General features: G+C 36.5%; 2 protein-coding genes and 2 long non-coding RNA genes across 6 annotated transcripts; 2 read left to right on the top strand and 2 right to left on the bottom strand.

Moving 5' to 3' along the window:
- Positions 1–301: 301 nt before the first annotated feature.
- On the bottom strand, positions 302–12,161 carry LOC111409181 (glutamate receptor 3.4-like). 3 transcript variants are annotated; one of them, XM_023039167.1, is made up of 7 exons: positions 12,096–12,161; positions 11,324–11,683; positions 9,414–10,753; positions 8,667–8,944; positions 2,229–2,260; positions 1,700–2,109; positions 302–980 (listed from the first exon to the last, which is right to left on the bottom strand). In XM_023039167.1, exons 2-7 carry the CDS (start codon positions 11,610–11,612, stop codon positions 480–482), a joined length of 2,850 nt encoding a protein of 949 aa, XP_022894935.1. In that variant the 5' UTR covers positions 11,613–11,683; positions 12,096–12,161; the 3' UTR covers positions 302–479. The 3 variants fall into 3 exon arrangements, with proteins under 3 accessions (XP_022894935.1, XP_022894944.1, XP_022894950.1); XM_023039176.1 differs by lacking the exon at positions 12,096–12,161 and having other exon boundaries at positions 9,414–10,745; positions 11,324–11,383; XM_023039182.1 differs by lacking the exons at positions 302–980; positions 2,229–2,260 and having other exon boundaries at positions 1,913–2,109.
- LOC111409199 lies at positions 2,268–8,781 on the top strand. Its single transcript, XR_002705458.1, has 3 exons — positions 2,268–7,819; positions 7,903–8,285; positions 8,684–8,781. It is a non-coding gene; the product is annotated as an uncharacterized LOC111409199 (long non-coding RNA).
- A 1,565-nt stretch (positions 12,162–13,726) lies between the features above and the next one.
- Positions 13,727–15,924, top strand: LOC111409176. The gene is made up of 3 exons (XR_002705451.1): positions 13,727–14,962; positions 15,046–15,428; positions 15,827–15,924. It is a non-coding gene; the product is annotated as an uncharacterized LOC111409176 (long non-coding RNA).
- On the bottom strand, positions 15,608–18,893 carry LOC111409167 (glutamate receptor 3.4-like). Its single transcript, XM_023039148.1, has 3 exons — positions 18,467–18,893; positions 16,557–17,896; positions 15,608–16,087 (listed from the first exon to the last, which is right to left on the bottom strand). The coding sequence occupies exons 1-3, from the start codon at positions 18,753–18,755 to the stop codon at positions 15,782–15,784; spliced, it is 1,935 nt and encodes a 644-aa protein (XP_022894916.1). The 5' UTR covers positions 18,756–18,893; the 3' UTR covers positions 15,608–15,781.
- Positions 18,894–19,283: the final 390 nt, after the last annotated feature.

The raw sequence follows: 19,283 nt of genomic DNA, 5'->3' as shown, positions 1-19,283 counted from the left end.
AAGGTTTTGTTAAGTTTTGCATTTGTTTGAAGAAATTATTTGAAGTGAAAAGTCCGAAATATTTGGCAAGATATCCTTATTTCAACCGATCTTCTTCTTCTAAGTGCATTTGGCGTGTGAGAATGTGTCATTAAAAAGTACAAAAGTTATCAATCCAAGTGTAAATTTATTTTATTAGAAAAATGTGCTAAGAAAAATGATTGCCCAAAGGGCTTTTAGTGATAACACAAGGTAAGATTAAGCTATTATTTTGCTCATATAAAAAAAGAAAATTACAATTTTAATCATCAAGTTCATTATAATGAAATTATTCTAGTTTCAACTCTCTCTCTCTCGTTTCAGAAAATTTTATTTTGATTCTGCACTAAAAAGTACCGAACAAAGATTTTTCTACTATTTCTTCTGCCAATTATCACCATTGACAATTTCACTGTATACTGCCTATCTGATTATGTAACATACACACTGAAATGTTCAAATCATGTACATGGCAATGGACAAATCTTTTTCCAAGTTGGTGCACTGCTCTGCCCAACAGAAACTTGACTGACTTGGTGCCTTTTGGACTCGCCACTCTTCCTTTTAAGTGTTTCCTTGATTTCATCCTCTTTCTTATCCATAAAATCAATCATATCCTTGAAGCTCTTGCTGCTTCGAATGGATCGTCTGCCGGGAGGTTCAGGTTCAGGTTCAAGTTCTTCACTATCATGCTGCTCTCCTTCCGCGCTGTATCTGCTGTACTGCCAGCAAACTCTGCAAAAGAAGAATACTAGAGAAAGGAAGCACACAATGCCACATATAAGAAACAGGCCCCAGAAGCTTGTGAGGGGAAGCTGGTTCACTTCTGTTGGGTTGGTTTGTCCAGAGCATCCTTCACGGGATAGCCATTTATCATGGATTCTCTGAAGCTCGCCGTTTTCAGAAAGTTTAAGGATTGCTGTTGATAAATCAACTGCCAGTGGTGAGTCCCTTGGAAATGCCTGACCATCAAATTTTAAAACTAGATTCAGATCTGACTACACTGGCAATGCAGAACTAGAAGCTGAATGCAATAAAGAACCGGTCCAGAATATCTCCAGCCCCAATTTAAATCATTAGTCGAAATTGGCACAAGCTATTTCCAATGTACCATTATAACAACCAGCCGAAGCTGCACCAGCCTATGGGATGGGTGATAGCCCCATCATAGTAGTTTACACAACAATGTTCCCTTCCCCGGGTGATGAGGGATTCTATAATCCCTGGAGAATGGTGACTCCTTTTGGTGAAGGCCTTGATGGCAGTTTGCACGTGTCTTAAATATATACTGCCTTCATCCCATAAAAATAGGCTTGTTTCTATTTTCACATAGATTAAAAAAATGTAATAAATTTAGTAGGAAATATAAATTTTCTTACATTTTTCTTATACACCATACTAAAAAATATCAATACTTTCAATAAGGAAAGTGATGTATAATTTGGAATTGACGAAAAATGAAACTAATCCTATCTTTATGGGATGGAGACAGTATAACACAGCCTTTCCTTCCCCAGGCAACTTGGGGTTATACAACTATGGAGCAGATATGAATAAATTAACACTAACAAACCAGGTCAATTTTAGCAAAGTTATAAGAACACTTCAGAATTGGACAAGAACAGATCACAAAACTCGGTGCATGAGATATAAAAATTAAAATTGCAGCTATGATACTTACAAATCCCCATCCACTTTTTGTGAACTCCTGTCCCACTATCCTGAATTTGCACTTTGTGTTGGACAAAAATAGCTCAACATAGGGGCGCTCATCAACAATGGCAGCCACTCCACCACCACTTGGACCTTTCTGAAGGGCACTAATGTAATCATTTTGGCTTTTCATTATTCGGAGCCTTGACTCCGCAACATTTAACTCATCAATAAGATAATCGTACGCAAATGACCCATCCTGGATCCCTATCGGATCGGTACTTGAGATCAAACTGTCAATTCCTTGAACTTTCGAACTCAGCTGCTGTACTGTGAGTATTGATGTCAAACTAGCTGTATAACTTGAATTAATAATTAACACCACAAACAGCCACAAGATGAGCACCAAACGTCCCAGGGTGCTTACAGTGTTCTCTCCTAAACATTCCAAGCCAATCAGTGGAGTGTTAAACTGTTATACTTGAAATAATCACAAAAAAGCTTCCAAGAAAATCAACAGTGAAAGCCAAAGAAAAAGATAGGCAGGATTTACTTACTATGTGAAAAAAACATTGTTGAGAAACTAAACCTGAAAGATCAACATACAATTTAGCACGGAAATTTCAAAAATGAAACAGCATGATATGAATGTATGTGTTTTAAGTATTAATTACATTGATGTGTTACCATGTATGTACTTAGGTAAGTCATGTATCTATTGTAAGTTGAAAAGAGGAGTCCATGGCTACCAGAAACTCAATTTTGGATCTGGACCAATTTCCATTTGGACACATGTTTGGACATTTGGACCAATTTCAATCATCAAACTACCTTAATAAGTATTAGACACATGTTTGGACATTCCACTTGCAAGTGTTTTATTTTGGTCACTAGTCTATTTTTTGTTGTAGACCTGGCACTCAATTTTCATTTACTTACTCCATCAGTCACTACAGTCAATTCACTACGATGAAAATAACAGAATATGCACGCGGAGGAGTGATTTCCTACATGCATAAGCTCAATAATTATTTAACAACTGTCAACCGGTAGGGATAAGAAATAAGTCCGTCCTCCAATTGCATGTTCTGTTAGTTTTCACACAATTGATTGCATTGACTAATGGAGTAAGTAAATGAAGTTGCGTGATAAATTTGCAAAAAAATAGATGAGTGACCAAAAAAAAAAAGCACAAACATAAGCTGAGTTCCTAAACATGTTTTTATACCATATACTAACTATTAAGTGCATCACAGTTTAAGAGTTGTAATCCAAGTTCTCCTCCCATGAACTTCACATAAAGAGAATCCCGAGTTTTACTTAGACTTGTATTCATTTGTGTTCAATAAGGGACAGAAGGGACTATCACATAATAAAAGGTGCATTATATGCATAATGAAGGAGTTTGATGATTGAAAAGTGGAGATTCTGAAATCAGAATGGTTTTTCTGTTTTTCTTAAATTCTGTACTGTACAATGTTCCCTATTTGTAGTTTAAAGATGTAAGGAAAAAGGGAAATACAATTATCCCACAATGTCTACAAATCTGCAACAAATCAATCAATATATTCTAACTATGGAAAGGGGGATCCTTAACAACTATTCTCAATCAATTTTGGATTTGAACACTTCCCCGCAAGTTGGATCGTAAATGTTGATTGTATCTAATTTGCAAATGAAATCATCAAATTTCTGTCTAGGTAGTCCTTTGGTGAAGACATCCGTAGTTTGTTCCAATGTGGGGCATAGGTCATACAAATAATTCCTTCTTCTACCTTTTCATTTATAAAGTGTCTGTCCACCTCTACATGTTTTGTTCAATCATGCTAAGTAGGATTAAGGGAAATATTGATTGCTGCTTTAATATCATAATAGAGTTTGATTGGAAACTTTATTGTGACATGTAATTTTTCCATGAGCTTTCTCAACCAGAGTCCTTCACATAATCCTTGTGCAACAGCTCTAAACTCAGCTTCAGCACTACTTCTAACCACTATATTTTGTTTCTTGCTCTTCCACATTACTAGACTTCCCCATACAAAGGTACAGTGACCAATAGTTAACTTTCTATGGTCAATCAATCTTGTCCAATTCACATCTGTGAAGATTTCAACCTCCTTCCTTTCACCCTTTTTAAAGAGTAGTCATTCTCTCGCGGAGCCCTTGAGGTACCTGAGTATCTTATAGACAACTTCTAGGTGACTTTATTTTGGAGAATGCATGTGTTAGCTTAATTAACTAACGCAAATGCAATGTCTGGTCTGGTGCTTGACAAGTAGATAAGTTTTCCAGCTAATCTTAGATATCTATCAACTTCTACTGAATTTCCTCCATCTTCAGTTTTCTTTCCACATCCACGTAGGATATCACTTGGTTTACATCCTAACATGTCAGTTTCGATAAGAAGTTCGAGGACATATTTTCATTGTGATACGCTGATGCCACTTCCATTTCCAGAAATATCGCGTTAATCCCAAATCCTTTACTTCAAGTTCGGTGGCTAGGGTCTTCTTTAGTCTTTCCATCTCTACTATATTATCACGATAATATCATTGACATATACGATTAATATCATTTTAGTACCATCTTCAAATTGTCGGATAAACATAGTGTGCTCTGACTGTCCTTAGGAATATCCTTGACTTTTCAATAGTTTTGCAAATCTGTCTAATCATGCTCTTGGTGACGGTTTAAGTTCGTATAAAGACCTTTTTAGTTTACATACTCAGGTTTTTTCCATTTACTTTGCAAAAGTTTGGCGGTAGTGTCATGAAAACTTCTTCATCCAATTCTCCATTCAAAAATGCAATTTTAATGTCAAGTAGTTGAAGTGGCCAATCCAAATCGGCTGCTAATGATAGAAGACTCGAATTGTATTCAACTTTGCTGCTAGTGCAAATGTTTTTGTATAGTCAATGCTGTAGGTTTACGTGTAACCCTTTGCAACTAACCGAATTTTATACCTTTCTATTATCCGGTGGCTTTGTATTTTAAGTTAAATACCCATTGGCACCCAACTGGTTTCTTTCCTTTTGGTAGATCAATTACCTCCCAAGTTTCATTTTTTCAGTGCGGGCATTTCCTCCAATACTGCTTCTCTCCATTTTGAAATTTTCAAGGCTTCCTAAATATCTCTTGGAATTTTTGCACTGTCAAGGCTAGATGTAAAATCACGAGCTCCTATCGATAGAGTATTATAGGACATAAATTTTGAAATAGAATGGAGAGTAGATGATCGAGTTTGTTTTCTAAGAGCAATAGGTAGGTTAACATCAGAGATTCTTGATAGCTGAAAAGGATTTGGAACTATTATCGGTTCTAATTCTCTTGGTGCTTCGGGTGTGAGATTTTCCTTGAACTTTGATTTTGGCTTCCTTCAATAAACTAGTATCTCTTTATCCCTTTGCTTTCCTACATGTCCTCGAGGTTTAAGTTTTCTCCTGTTAATGGTATACGAGAACAAGGTGGAGGAATGGATTTGATGTTTATGGTATGTTGGGTTTTGATACTCAATAAATTTGGACGATGATTTAAAACAGTTGTCGGATAATTTGTCGACACCATAGACTTGGCTCGACTCGAATACTACCGACACTTTAGGAAGGCCCAAGTTGGAGTTAGTTTTATTGTCGATGGATATATGAGTCTTGGCCCAATTGTTATTAAGTTTGCCTTCGTTCTTAAGTGGCCCATTTACCCATTGTTGGCCCAATTAAGTAACTTAATACCCATTATATATCAATCTTCTCCAGCAGCCGTTTCTTATGGTGTGTGTGCATGTGGAAGAGAGGATCGAGAGAGAGATAGCCGAGAATGGGAGAGGCAGCCGGCTTGGGGGTTTGTTGGAGTGTAACCTAACATTGTTGCCTCTTCTTCTTCCTATTACCACCACCATCCGTTTCTCTTTATGGGGTTTGAGAGTTCTTGAAGCAATCAAAGTGAAGGTTAAAGGTTTGGGTGGAGCCAAGGTAAACTAGTGTTCGTTTGGCTGTTTTCTGAGCCCAGAATCAAGATTTCTCGAGAGATTTCCGCGACATGGTAGGTTCAAGAGGAGGAAGACCACAGTCAAAAAATCGATATTCATTCCACTTCTCCCCCTGAAGAGAGATTTTTTTTAAGTAGTGGATAGATTCAAACAAAGTGATGCTAAGGCTTACAAATATCTCATTCGTGGAAGGATCATAGCCTTTTTGTTGGAAAGTATCCAATCAAGACACAATTAATGGCTCTTGGATCAAGTTTACTTTGATATGAGGATGAACATGAACAAATGCAATGCATCCATATACTCGTAGAGATAGATTGGAGCCGAGGCAAGAGGTAGGGAAGAATTTTTGAAATTTTTAAAGGGTATTTCGAAATTTAGAGTTTTGTTGATTAGGTATTTAAATGTCAAGCTAGCATTTCCCCAGAATACTTTAGGCATGTTTGTAGTTAACATCAAGGCACGAGCTACTTCTAGGAGATGTCTATTTTTACATTCAGCCACCCCATTTTGTTGGGAGTGTCGACGCACGAACTTTGATGAATTATACTATGTGTTTGAAGGAAGTTCCCCGTGATTTTATTGAAGTATTCTGTGCCATAATCAGTGCACAGAATTTAGATTTTTTTTCCTGAAATTATGCTTGAATCATAGAGTGAAAATTGACAATCACGGATCAATCGTCGAATCTTTCATTTAGCAAGTAGAACTAACAGATTCGAGTATAATCATCAATAAAGGTAACGAACCATTTTGTATAAGTACGGTTAAGGTTTCGTGAGGGCCCCATAAATCACTATGGATCATGGTGAATGATTTCGATGATTTGTATGTGGATTTCGGAAATGAAGCGCATTGATGTTTTGTAAATTCACAGATTTCACGTCGAAGGTCAACAGAGTTTTTATTTGGGAAAATTGAAGGTAATACACATTTCAAATATTGAAAATTTGGGTGACCCAGTCTAAAATGCTATAACATAATTTCTCTATTTCTAGGGACAAATGTAGAATTACAAAGTGTAATTTCATGTTGTTTATTCTCATCAACTTCTTCAAAATAGCAGAGTACTTCACACTCCTTAGCATTGTTAATTGTCTTTCCCGGTGATAGTTCCTGAAAAACATAATGAGATGGGAGGGAAGGAATTTAGCAGAGCACTTAGAATTTTTTTTCATCTGACTTACTGATAATAAATTACAAGATAAATTTGGAAAACGAAGGATGGATTATAGGATTATAGAATCAGAGATTTGAATACTCCATTTTCCTGCAACTTATGAGAGTGATTCATCTACAATTTTAACTTTAAGATTACTAGCACAGGGTTAAGTATGAGAAAAACCTATGATAAGAGTTCATCATGTGATCGGATGCTTCAGGGAGTTTTAGATTGAGTGGTAGATTTTAAGGCTCTCAAAAAATTACCTTCGTGTTCCAGGGAACTTCACTGACCATTCGTGGAAGTTTCATTGGGCTTTTGAAGACTGGACAGAATTTTGTAGATTTGCTCTATCTATTCGGAAGTAAACTGGCTATTGTGTAACTCTTGGGGTTTTCTGTTTGATAATCGATCAACGCTCAGTATCCACGGCTTTTTTTGTTTTGTCTTAATTTCCAATTTGTCAGTTTTCCATGTAAGTCCCAACATGTGCCCTCTTTATGTCCCAGCTTCCTACAATGTTCACACCAGGGTTGCCCTTTTTGTTATTTTGGGCCTTACCTATTTGCTGCCCCCTTTAAGTGAAGGCCCATAGCTTCAGGCCCAACGCCAGAATTTTTTAGCAACTCATATGAATTTTGGGCTCCATTTTTTTATAAACCCAGGTCCATTACTCGCCAGCCTAATACCTAGTGGCCTTTGATAATAGGGCCGATACTTCAACTCCAGACCAATCACTCCACCAATCTCCTCCAACACGATTTTTAGTCGATTTTTCTCTCGTCGAAAACTTCTGTGAAGACATCCCTCGTGGATAATAATGGCCGACGGTCCAAGAATTCGACCCCTCACGTCATCAAGGTTGCGATGCAGTCCAGCCAAGAACTCGTATACTCTCTCGTTTTCTAATTTTTTTCTTGTAAAAGAGAGCTATCCCCCGGGCATTCCCATTCTTCTTCAGAACTCAGGTCGAGTTATTGCTAGTATGCTTTCATCTCCAGGTAGTAATCAATCACATCTTGCTCGCCCGGTTTAATTTGCCATAACTTGGTTTTGATTTCAAAAATTTGTGATGAATTCTCAGAGTCTGACTATGTCTCCTTGACTGTGTCCCATACATCCTTCACGGTTGGTAGAAACAAGTAAGTTTTTCTGATGATCGGTTTCATGGAGTTTATGAGCCACGCTGTAACCACAGAGTTCTCAAACCTCCACTTTTGAAGAAGTGCAGCGTTGGTGGACTTCTTTGTTTCTCCAATGAGGTAACTCAATTTTTCTTTTCCATCAATTATTAACTTGATCAATTGAGCCCATTCTCGAAAGTTCTTCCCATTTAGTTTTTTGATTGTTAGTTGAAAAGATGGATTTTCCTCGGAACCTGCGGCAGAAGGTGCTTAAAATTCACCATTAAGAGAGTCAGAGGTTGCAGATCCTTCGTTATTGGTGGTGGCTTCTGTCATGATTTTGGTGAGTTAAGGGATGATCTTAGGCTCATACCATGAAATCAGGATGGTTTTTCTATCACCCCGTTTGAGCCTCATTATTTCTCGTTATAATGTTTTAAATAGTGTTTTCCTTGAAAAAAGATTGATTGAAAAGTTTTTTATTTAAAGAAAATTTTAATTTAATGTAATGAGAAATAATGGGACTCAAACGGGACTATATTTCTTAAATTTTGTACGGTACAAGGTTCCCTATTTATCGATCAAAGATGGAAGGAGAAAGGGAAATAAAATTATCCTATAATCTATAGAAATCTGCAACAAATCAATCAATATATTCTAACTATGGAAAGGGGGATCCCTAACAACCATTCTCAATCAATTAAGGATTTCAACAGATACTAACCAAAACATCGTTATCAGTTGTTGCCTTGGAGAACCACGGAACTCATGATTCGTCCGGTGCTCGAGTATCCAGACCACGGCTCCCACGAAGACAAAAAACACGACAGTTAAACACCACATTTGCCAAGTAAATGGCTTGAGGAAAGACCACGGACTAGATTTAATCTCTTTGACAGAAGCAACAACAACGAGCCCAGACTCCATGTAAGGTTGTGTAAAGTCCACAATTCTCGTCCTATTCGTGGTAATAGTAATATCCCCAACAGCTGCATCATATTTCTGTGAATCGAAGAAAACAAAAATAAGATTCCTGATAAAAAGAAAGTTTTGAATCACGGCTGTCAAGGTAGTTTAGTAAAAATTAATAAGCCAGCTCTTAGAAAGAGCACCAGTGCAACTGAGATAGATCTTATAAAAAGCACAAGTAGAAATCTGAGAAATAACTTTAGAAACATAATATAAAGACAGTTTTTATCAGACGTCAATCCTTAGTTAAATGGTGTCAAATTCTATTATTGCTTTTCACTCTGCTGCTATCTTTATTTTCGATTTTATTTACTTTTTTTCTTATATCACTGGAGCACGAAGGCTAGTCTAACAACAAGCGCATATAAAAAAAATAAGGAGGAAATACTAGGATGTTTACTTTCAGTATTCATTTTAGTATATGCCTTTATTCTAATCTTGAAAAAGAAGGGTAAGTCAAATCATAGTATATAGTATATGTAACCAGAAAGGGGGTGCTTACACTTTGCACCACATCATTAACAATGTTGTTGTATGAAGGGTTTCTTCGACCGTCTCCGTATAAAATATATTTGTGAGGAACAGGGTAAGGCAGCAATCCTATTGCAGCTTCAAATATGTCAATGCAATATCCTTTGGTCCCTAAAGGTCCTTTGTCTTTACTCACAATTTCAGCATAAGTAACTCGATATGGCACAGCAATTTGCAAAGGCTTCCCGTTGTTTGGGAACACCCATCCCCGAGGCTTTGTTGTAGTTTCCCCAGGCCATATAACACCATAGAGATGTTGATTACTGGTAGAAGTGTTTGGTGGCTTTGTATATAATATTTCTGGTGCAACAGTAGAGAGCCCCGAGTAATTTGACCAATAACCAAGCAACCTCAATGAAGTTCCACCAATGTTGAGAACATCATATGCTGGACGAATCAAATTTTTTTCAGAATCAAATTGTATTGGTCCCGTTAGACCTGTGAAGTTTGTTGCAACAAGTTTCTGGAGTAACTTTGGGCCTTCATCAAAAATTCGGAGGGCGCTTAGTTTCAGAGAGGTCCCATTGCTGTCGTGCAATCTGGGATCATTAGAAAAAGTAACAGTGCCTCCATCATCAAAGAAAGCATCAAGAGCTCGAGCAAGTAACCACACAGAATCATATGAATATAGAGCATATGAATTGAACTTTGGGGTTTCTTTATCTTTTAAGTTTCTCCAACGAGAAGTGAATTTTTTTTTAATATCAGAGTCTGGCGTGTGATGGCGAAGTGCAATAACCCCTTGTATAAGATCCATAGTATTAGGAATAACAGTATCTGAAGAATCCAAAACACAAGGAAGCCAATCTGTAGCAATCCAAACACATCCACTGTCCATCATTCCAAGACGTTTTGCTATTGAAAAGACTTCAAGACCTGAATCAGGATTAACATGTATGACAAAAACCCGTGATTCCATAAGGTTCACTCCAACCAATAGGCTTTCTATATCACTTGCAGTGGCTCCAGGAGCAAAGGCAGCCTTATAAGAAATCTTAGCACGGTTCTTTGCAAGTGCATCACCCAATATAGAAATCCCATTTCTACCATAATGATCATCAACAAAGATGGCAACTACCTCTCTCCATCCAAAGTATTCTACAAGATTGGCAACAGCATACATCTGGAAGTAATCACTTGCTGTAGTGCGAACGAAGTACGGGTACTGCAGAGCAGAAAGAGTTGGGTCTGTAGCCCCAAATGATAAGAGTGGCACATGAAGTTCACTCACGACGTGGGAAATAACATGGGCTATTCCTGACGATTGTGGACCAATTGCAGCAATAACATCTCTGTCTATGAGCTGCATAGCTACATGAGTAAGAATGCCCTGTCAAAATTTACCTCCTCTCTTTTTTCTTTTACTTGTATCATTAAGAAACTAACAAAAGGTTGGGACAAAGAAAAATTTTTAGAGATTAAGTGAAAGAAGCATGGCCTGCCGCATATTTTGATTCTTCCCAATATCCTCTAGTTGCTACATATAACCAAGATCATAATCTTCAAATGTGCAATCGAGTTTTATATATATCTGATTTTGGAGGCAAGAGAACATTATAGACTACGACAAAAGATACCTTACACGTTTTTGGCACTTTTTCAATTCCTCCAAAGCTATGATTTTATGAGAAACTGATTATGCAATCAACTAATACAGAAATGCTTGCCAAGAAAAATTTATAAGACAGTTAAACTTCTATAGGAAGATATTGTCTTGGACAGATTGAGAAAATAATACATGTAAATCTGGAATTTTGCACTTGGCACATAGCTTTGTTGAGCTGAATTGAGTATTTATATGTGTAGTACTCTCTTAAATTATATTCTGTAGTATTCAAAATTGGTTTTGAACTATCAAACATTGTAATGCACAATTATTACCTTCAACAGTTCCAAGAAATCCACTGCAATTTGTATCCTGCAAGATGAGGTTCAACTTTGTGCCCCTAAGAATGCTAGAATCAGAATTTATATCATCAACTGCAGCGATAATTGCAGGCTTAGCCGACCGTCCAATAGCAGAGTTTAATGTAAACAAAGCTCCAACGTTCACCACCTTTGGCCTAGCTGGAGCAGCGGCGTTTCTAGTTTTGCCAATAACTTCCATGGGCACCCACAAACAAGAAATGAATATAACAAGTAATTTCATTATAGGTATATGGCCCTCCATTACCAAGAACCCCAGGATATGAACAATTGATTCTTCAAGTCAAATTGCCATATTTTCAAGAAATCAAGCACCTGCTAGCAGATTCATCAGGAGAGGAAGGCTCAAAAATCCTAGAATTCGAATTCAAGAAATTTTCTACACATGGGCTCTTCCAAAAATAAAAGTTATAATGAGGAAAAAAAAAACCAATTTGCCACTTAGATATTGATTACCAAGAGGGGACAGAGAAAGGAGGCAATGTTCACACTGAAAATAATTATGAATACAAAATTTTCTGATCCCCAAAATCCATTTAACTGGGTTTACCATTTTGAATAAATAAGCCCAATCAATCACACAAGCATTTATACTTACGTAATTAATGATTGATCATAAGAATTAATGTACCGAAAGTGACAATGGAAACTTGTAGAGATGAACTAAAGATAATTAAGTACCAGCAAGTGGTGAGAGAGTGGGTGGGTACCGCCCAGAAATATTTACCTCAAGAACATCCAAGAATCCAATTTGAGCAATTTCACAGTTAAGTCCGCATGCATGTGATGTGTGTGTGTGTGTGTGGAGCTACGAACAACAGAACCATATTCTATAAGTAGTAAAATTAACTAGGTACACAGTCTTGCAAGCTGGGCAAAGAATTATTCTTTCCCATTTCCACTCACTTCACAATTTAGCTTTATAATATTCATCTTGTCATTAAAAGTGGGATCTGCTTTGATGTGAAAACCTGTAAAGTCGAGTTAGAATAATTTATACTGGAAAAAAAATACGTGATAGACAAGATTTGTGTCGTTCAACTGAAGGGAAAATTCCAGCATTAGTTCTCAACCAGTGACGGCATTGACTGTAAACGGGTTAGCGATCACCTAAGATCCCAAATTATGCAAGGTTAATCGGATGATTGAAGAAAAATGAAAATTATATTTATAGAATTCTATAAAATAGAATTATCATATATATATATATATATGGCATAAAATTATATTTATTTGTTAAATATATGATAAATATATCACAAGCATTACTCTCTCTTTACTACTAATTTGACCATTTATTTTCTAAACATTCATTATCTTTTCTTAACAAAACAAATGTCTCTTTGTCTTATAAAATTACACGTCCAACAGTCATCCACCATAATTTTTTTCAACGCAACAAGAAATAAATTATTTCTCTTTGAATTAAAATTTTAAAGATTCAATCTCACTGTTATTGTTACAGTTTTACGTGTTTATTTCTTTCTTCCTTACCTTCAACACATATACTACAGAATAACCACTTAGAATAACAAAACAGATTATATTTGTCGAGAAGTGCAAAGTAAGTAAGTTGTTATTATATTGTTTTGCTTTAATCTCATGATAATAGCCTTTTAAGATGTTTGTTGCAAGTATTTTAAATTTAATAATTCTTTGTTTGTGTTTATGTAGATACTTCTTATTTGTAAGTTAAGTTTTTTATGAATTTATATAAAATTAGAAGTTGGTTTGTATTTAATCGTCATATTCATTATTTTGTTATACTATCTCTCGTAGTTAACATTCTCCAATTTTGTACATAAATAATTCAAATGTATATTCAATTTTGTTTGATACAGTTACATTGAGAAAATGATCAAAGAAAGTAATATATCTCTTTATCATTGTATTGTAATTCTGTTTGTCAAGCTTCACTTATAATTTATATTGCATGTTAAAATTTAACATTTCATTATTTTCTTCTTCAAATTTTAGGATTTAGTTGTTTGTATTAGATTATTCATAACTATATTAAGACTCTAAGTAAGAATGCTCAAAATATAGGGATTCCATATTTAAAGTTGGCATAAGGCTCCCGAAATATCTGACTGGCTCGATCCTCAAACTAGCCTATAGGTCCCAATCTATTAATTGTGGGCCTTTTGGCACTTAAGTTGCCAACCCATCAATTTCATTGCGATGTGGTTCTCAATTGACGGGAACTATTAAAAAGTCAAAGTTTTACGTATGCCATCTTCTTCAATGATTAAGTTGGGGTGATTAGCGGAAAATATTATAATCGTTTTGCACTCATTGTGTATATCATTTATATCCTATCAATCTTGCAGAGTTTTTATTTGGGAAAATTGAAGGTAATACACATTTCAAATATTGAAAATTTGGGTGACCCAGTCTAAAATGCTATAACATAATTTCTCTATTTCTAGGGACAAATGTAGAATTACAAAGTGTAATTTCATGTTGTTTATTCTCATCAACTTCTTCAAAATAGCAGAGTACTTCACACTCCTTAGCATTGTTAATTGTCTTTCCCGGTGATAGTTCCTGAAAAACATAATGAGATGGGAGGGAAGGAATTTAGCAGAGCACTTAGAATTTTTTTTCATCTGACTTACTGATAATAAATTACAAGATAAATTTGGAAAACGAAGGATGGATTATAGGATTATAGAATCAGAGATTTGAATACTCCATTTTCCTGCAACTTATGAGAGTGATTCATCTACAATTTTAACTTTAAGATTACTAGCACAGGGTTAAGTATGAGAAAAACCTATGATAAGAGTTCATCATGTGATCGGATGCTTCAGGGAGTTTTAGATTGAGTGGTAGATTTTAAGGCTCTCAAAAAATTACCTTCGTGTTCCAGGGAACTTCACTGACCATTCGTGGAAGTTTCATTGGGCTTTTGAAGACTGGACAGAATTTTGTAGATTTGCTCTATCTATTCGGAAGTAAACTGGCTATTGTGTAACTCTTGGGGTTTTCTGTTTGATAATCGATCAACGCTCAGTATCCACGGCTTTTTTTGTTTTGTCTTAATTTCCAATTTGTCAGTTTTCCATGTAAGTCCCAACATGTGCCCTCTTTATGTCCCAGCTTCCTACAATGTTCACACCAGGGTTGCCCTTTTTGTTATTTTGGGCCTTACCTATTTGCTGCCCCCTTTAAGTGAAGGCCCATAGCTTCAGGCCCAACGCCAGAATTTTTTAGCAACTCATATGAATTTTGGGCTCCATTTTTTTATAAACCCAGGTCCATTACTCGCCAGCCTAATACCTAGTGGCCTTTGATAATAGGGCCGATACTTCAACTCCAGACCAATCACTCCACCAATCTCCTCCAACACGATTTTTAGTCGATTTTTCTCTCGTCGAAAACTTCTGTGAAGACATCCCTCGTGGATAATAATGGCCGACGGTCCAAGAATTCGACCCCTCACGTCATCAAGGTTGCGATGCAGTCCAGCCAAGAACTCGTATACTCTCTCGTTTTCTAATTTTTTTCTTGTAAAAGAGAGCTATCCCCCGGGCATTCCCATTCTTCTTCAGAACTCAGGTCGAGTTATTGCTAGTATGCTTTCATCTCCAGGTAGTAATCAATCACATCTTGCTCGCCCGGTTTAATTTGCCATAACTTGGTTTTGATTTCAAAAATTTGTGATGAATTCTCAGAGTCTGACTATGTCTCCTTGACTGTGTCCCATACATCCTTCACGGTTGGTAGAAACAAGTAAGTTTTTCTGATGATCGGTTTCATGGAGTTTATGAGCCACGCTGTAACCACAGAGTTCTCAAACCTCCACTTTTGAAGAAGTGCAGCGTTGGTGGACTTCTTTGTTTCTCCAATGAGGTAACTCAATTTTTCTTTTCCATCAATTATTAACTTGATCAATTGAGCCCATTCTCGAAAGTTCTTCCCATTTAGTTTTTTGATTGTTAGTTGAAAAGATGGATTTTCCTCGGAACCTGCGGCAGAAGGTGCTTAAAATTCACCATTAAGAGAGTCAGAGGTTGCAGATCCTTCGTTATTGGTGGTGGCTTCTGTCATGATTTTGGTGAGTTAAGGGATGATCTTAGGCTCATACCATGAAATCAGGATGGTTTTTCTATCACCCCGTTTGAGCCTCATTATTTCTCGTTATAATGTTTTAAATAGTGTTTTCCTTGAAAAAAGATTGATTGAAAAGTTTTTTATTTAAAGAAAATTTTAATTTAATGTAATGAGAAATAATGGGACTCAAACGGGACTATATTTCTTAAATTTTGTACGGTACAAGGTTCCCTATTTATCGATCAAAGATGGAAGGAGAAAGGGAAATAAAATTATCCTATAATCTATAGAAATCTGCAACAAATCAATCAATATATTCTAACTATGGAAAGGGGGATCCCTAACAACCATTCTCAATCAATTAAGGATTTCAACAGATACTAACCAAAACATCGTTATCAGTTGTTGCCTTGGAGAACCACGGAACTCATGATTCGTCCGGTGCTCGAGTATCCAGACCACGGCTCCCACGAAGACAAAAAACACGACAGTTAAACACCACATTTGCCAAGTAAATGGCTTGAGGAAAGACCACGGACTAGATTTAATCTCTTTGACAGAAGCAACAACAACGAGCCCAGACTCCATGTAAGGTTGTGTAAAGTCCACAATTCTCGTCCTATTCGTGGTAATAGTAATATCCCCAACAGCTGCATCATATTTCTGTGAATCGAAGAAAACAAAAATAAGATTCCTGATAAAAAGAAAGTTTTGAATCACGGCTGTCAAGGTAGTTTAGTAAAAATTAATAAGCCAGCTCTTAGAAAGAGCACCAGTGCAACTGAGATAGATCTTATAAAAAGCACAAGTAGAAATCTGAGAAATAACTTTAGAAACATAATATAAAGACAGTTTTTATCTGACGTCAATCCTTAGTTAAATGGTGTCAAATTCTATTATTGCTTTTCACTCTGCTGCTATCTTTATTTTCGATTTTATTTACTTTTTTTCTTATATCACTGGAGCACGAAGGCTAGTCTAACAACAAGCGCATATAAAAAAAATAAGGAGGAAATACTAGGATGTTTACTTTCAGTATTCATTTTAGTATATGCCTTTATTCTAATCTTGAAAAAGAAGGGTAAGTCAAATCATAGTATATAGTATATGTAACCAGAAAGGGGGTGCTTACACTTTGCACCACATCATTAACAATGTTGTTGTATGAAGGGTTTCTTCGACCGTCTCCGTATAAAATATATTTGTGAGGAACAGGGTAAGGCAGCAATCCTATTGCAGCTTCAAATATGTCAATGCAATATCCTTTGGTCCCTAAAGGTCCTTTGTCTTTACTCACAATTTCAGCATAAGTAACTCGATATGGCACAGCAATTTGCAAAGGCTTCCCGTTGTTTGGGAACACCCATCCCCGAGGCTTTGTTGTAGTTTCCCCAGGCCATATAACACCATAGAGATGTTGATTACTGGTAGAAGTGTTTGGTGGCTTTGTATATAATATTTCTGGTGCAACAGTAGAGAGCCCCGAGTAATTTGACCAATAACCAAGCAACCTCAATGAAGTTCCACCAATGTTGAGAACATCATATGCTGGACGAATCAAATTTTTTTCAGAATCAAATTGTATTGGTCCCGTTAGACCTGTGAAGTTTGTTGCAACAAGTTTCTGGAGTAACTTTGGGCCTTCATCAAAAATTCGGAGGGCGCTTAGTTTCAGAGAGGTCCCATTGCTGTCGTGCAATCTGGGATCATTAGAAAAAGTAACAGTGCCTCCATCATCAAAGAAAGCATCAAGAGCTCGAGCAAGTAACCACACAGAATCATATGAATATAGAGCATATGAATTGAACTTTGGGGTTTCTTTATCTTTTAAGTTTCTCCAACGAGAAGTGAATTTTTTTTTAATATCAGAGTCTGGCGTGTGATGGCGAAGTGCAATAACCCCTTGTATAAGATCCATAGTATTGGGAATAACAGTATCTGAAGAATCCAAAACACAAGGAAGCCAATCTGTAGCAATCCAAACACATCCACTGTCCATCATTCCAAGACGTTTTGCTATTGAAAAGACTTCAAGACCTGAATCAGGATTAACATGTATGACAAAAACCCGTGATTCCATAAGGTTCACTCCAACCAATAGGCTTTCTATATCACTTGCAGTGGCTCCAGGAGCAAAGGCAGCCTTATAAGAAATCTTAGCACGGTTCTTTGCAAGTGCATCACCCAATATAGAAATCCCATTTCTACCATAATGATCATCAACAAAGATGGCAACTACCTCTCTCCATCCAAAGTATTCTACAAGATTGGCAACAGCATACATCTGGAAGTAATCACTTGCTGTAGTGCGAACGAAGTACGGGTACTGCAGAGCAGAAAGAGTTGGGTCTGTAGCCCCAAATGATAAGAGTGGCACATGAAGTTCACTCACGACGTGGGAAATAACATGGGCTATTCCTGACGATTGTGGACCAATTGCAGCAATAACATCTCTGTCTATGAGCTGCATAGCTACATGAGTAAGAATGCCCTGTCAAAATTTACCTCCTCTCTTTTTTCTTTTACTTGTATCATTAAGAAACTAACAAAAGGTTGGGACAAAGAAAAATTTTTAGAGATTAAGTGAAAGAAGCATGGCCTGCCGCATATTTTGATTCTTCCCAATATCCTCTAGTTGCTACATATAACCAAGATCATAATCTTCAAATGTGCAATCGAGTTTTATATATATCTGATTTTGGAGGCAAGAGAACATTATAGACTACGACAAAAGATACCTTACACGTTTTTGGCACTTTTTCAATTCCTCCAAAGCTATGATTTTATGAGAAACTGATTATGCAATCAACTAATACAGAAATGCTTGCCAAGAAAAATTTATAAGACAGTTAAACTTCTATAGGAAGATATTGTCTTGGACAGATTGAGAAAATAATACATGTAAATCTGGAATTTTGCACTTGGCACATAGCTTTGTTGAGCTGAATTGAGTATCTATATGTGTAGTACTCTGTTAAATTATATTCTGTAGTATTCAAAATTGGTTTTGAACTATCAAACATTGTAATGCACAATTATTACCTTCAACAGTTCCAAGAAATCCACTGCAATTTGTATCCTGCAAGATGAGGTTCAACTTTGTGCCCCTAAGAATGCTAGAATCAGAATTTATATCATCAACTGCAGCGATAATTGCAGGCTTAGCCGACCGTCCAATAGCAGAGTTTAATGTAAACAAAGCTCCAACGTTCACCACCTTTGGCCTAGCTGGAGCAGCGGCGTTTCTAGTTTTGCCAATAACTTCCATGGGCACCCACAAACAAGAAATGAATATAACAAGTAATTTCATTATAGGTATATGGCCCTCCATTACCAAGAACCCCAGGATATGAACAATTGATTCTTCAAGTCAAATTGCCATATTTTCAAGAAATCAAGCACCTGCTAGCAGATTCATCAGGAGAGGAAGGCTCAAAAATCCTAGAATTCGAATTCAAGAAATTTTCTACACATGGGCTCTTCCAAATTCATTATAGGTATATGGCCCTCCATTACCAAGAACCCCAGGATATGAACAATTGATTCTTCAAGTCAAATTGCCATATTTTCAAGAAATCAAGCACCTGCTAGCAGATTCATCAGGAGAGGAAGGCTCAAAAATCCTAGAATTCGAATTCAAGAAATTTTCTACACATGGGCTCTTCCAAAAATAAAAGTTATAATGAGGAAAAAAAAAACCAATTTGCCACTTAGATATTGATTACCAAGAGGGGACAGAGAAAGGAGGCAATCTTCACACTGAAAATAATTATGAATTCAAAATTTTCTGATCCCCAAAATCCATTTAACTGGGTTTACCATTTTGAATAAATAAGCCCAATCAATCACACAAGCATTT

This window comes from Olea europaea, chromosome 2 (genome assembly GCF_002742605.1).
Source record: "Olea europaea var. sylvestris chromosome 2, O_europaea_v1, whole genome shotgun sequence".
Lineage (NCBI taxonomy): Eukaryota > Viridiplantae > Streptophyta > Magnoliopsida > Lamiales > Oleaceae > Olea > Olea europaea.
Note: the sequence above shows the minus strand (reverse complement) of the source record. Positions and strands in the feature narration are given on the sequence as shown.

Bases quoted from the DNA above. Each gene is read 5' to 3' on its own strand.
- LOC111409167 (XM_023039148.1), bottom strand. From the start codon at position 18,755: ATGGAGGGCCATATACCTATAATGAAATTACTTGTTATATTCATTTCT. The intron at 17,897-18,466 runs GTAATAATTGTG...TTACTCATGTAG, and splicing joins ATTTCTTGGAACTGTTGAAG to CTATGCAGCTCATAGACAGA. The intron at 16,088-16,556 runs GTAAGCACCCCC...TTCGATTCACAG, and splicing joins TTAATGATGTGGTGCAAAGT to AAATATGATGCAGCTGTTGG.
- LOC111409181 (XM_023039167.1), bottom strand. From the start codon at position 11,612: ATGGAGGGCCATATACCTATAATGAAATTACTTGTTATATTCATTTCT. The intron at 8,945-9,413 runs GTAAGCACCCCC...TTCGATTCACAG, and splicing joins TTAATGATGTGGTGCAAAGT to AAATATGATGCAGCTGTTGG. The intron at 981-1,699 runs GTAAGTATCATA...TTTGATGGTCAG, and splicing joins CAAAAAGTGGATGGGGATTT to GCATTTCCAAGGGACTCACC.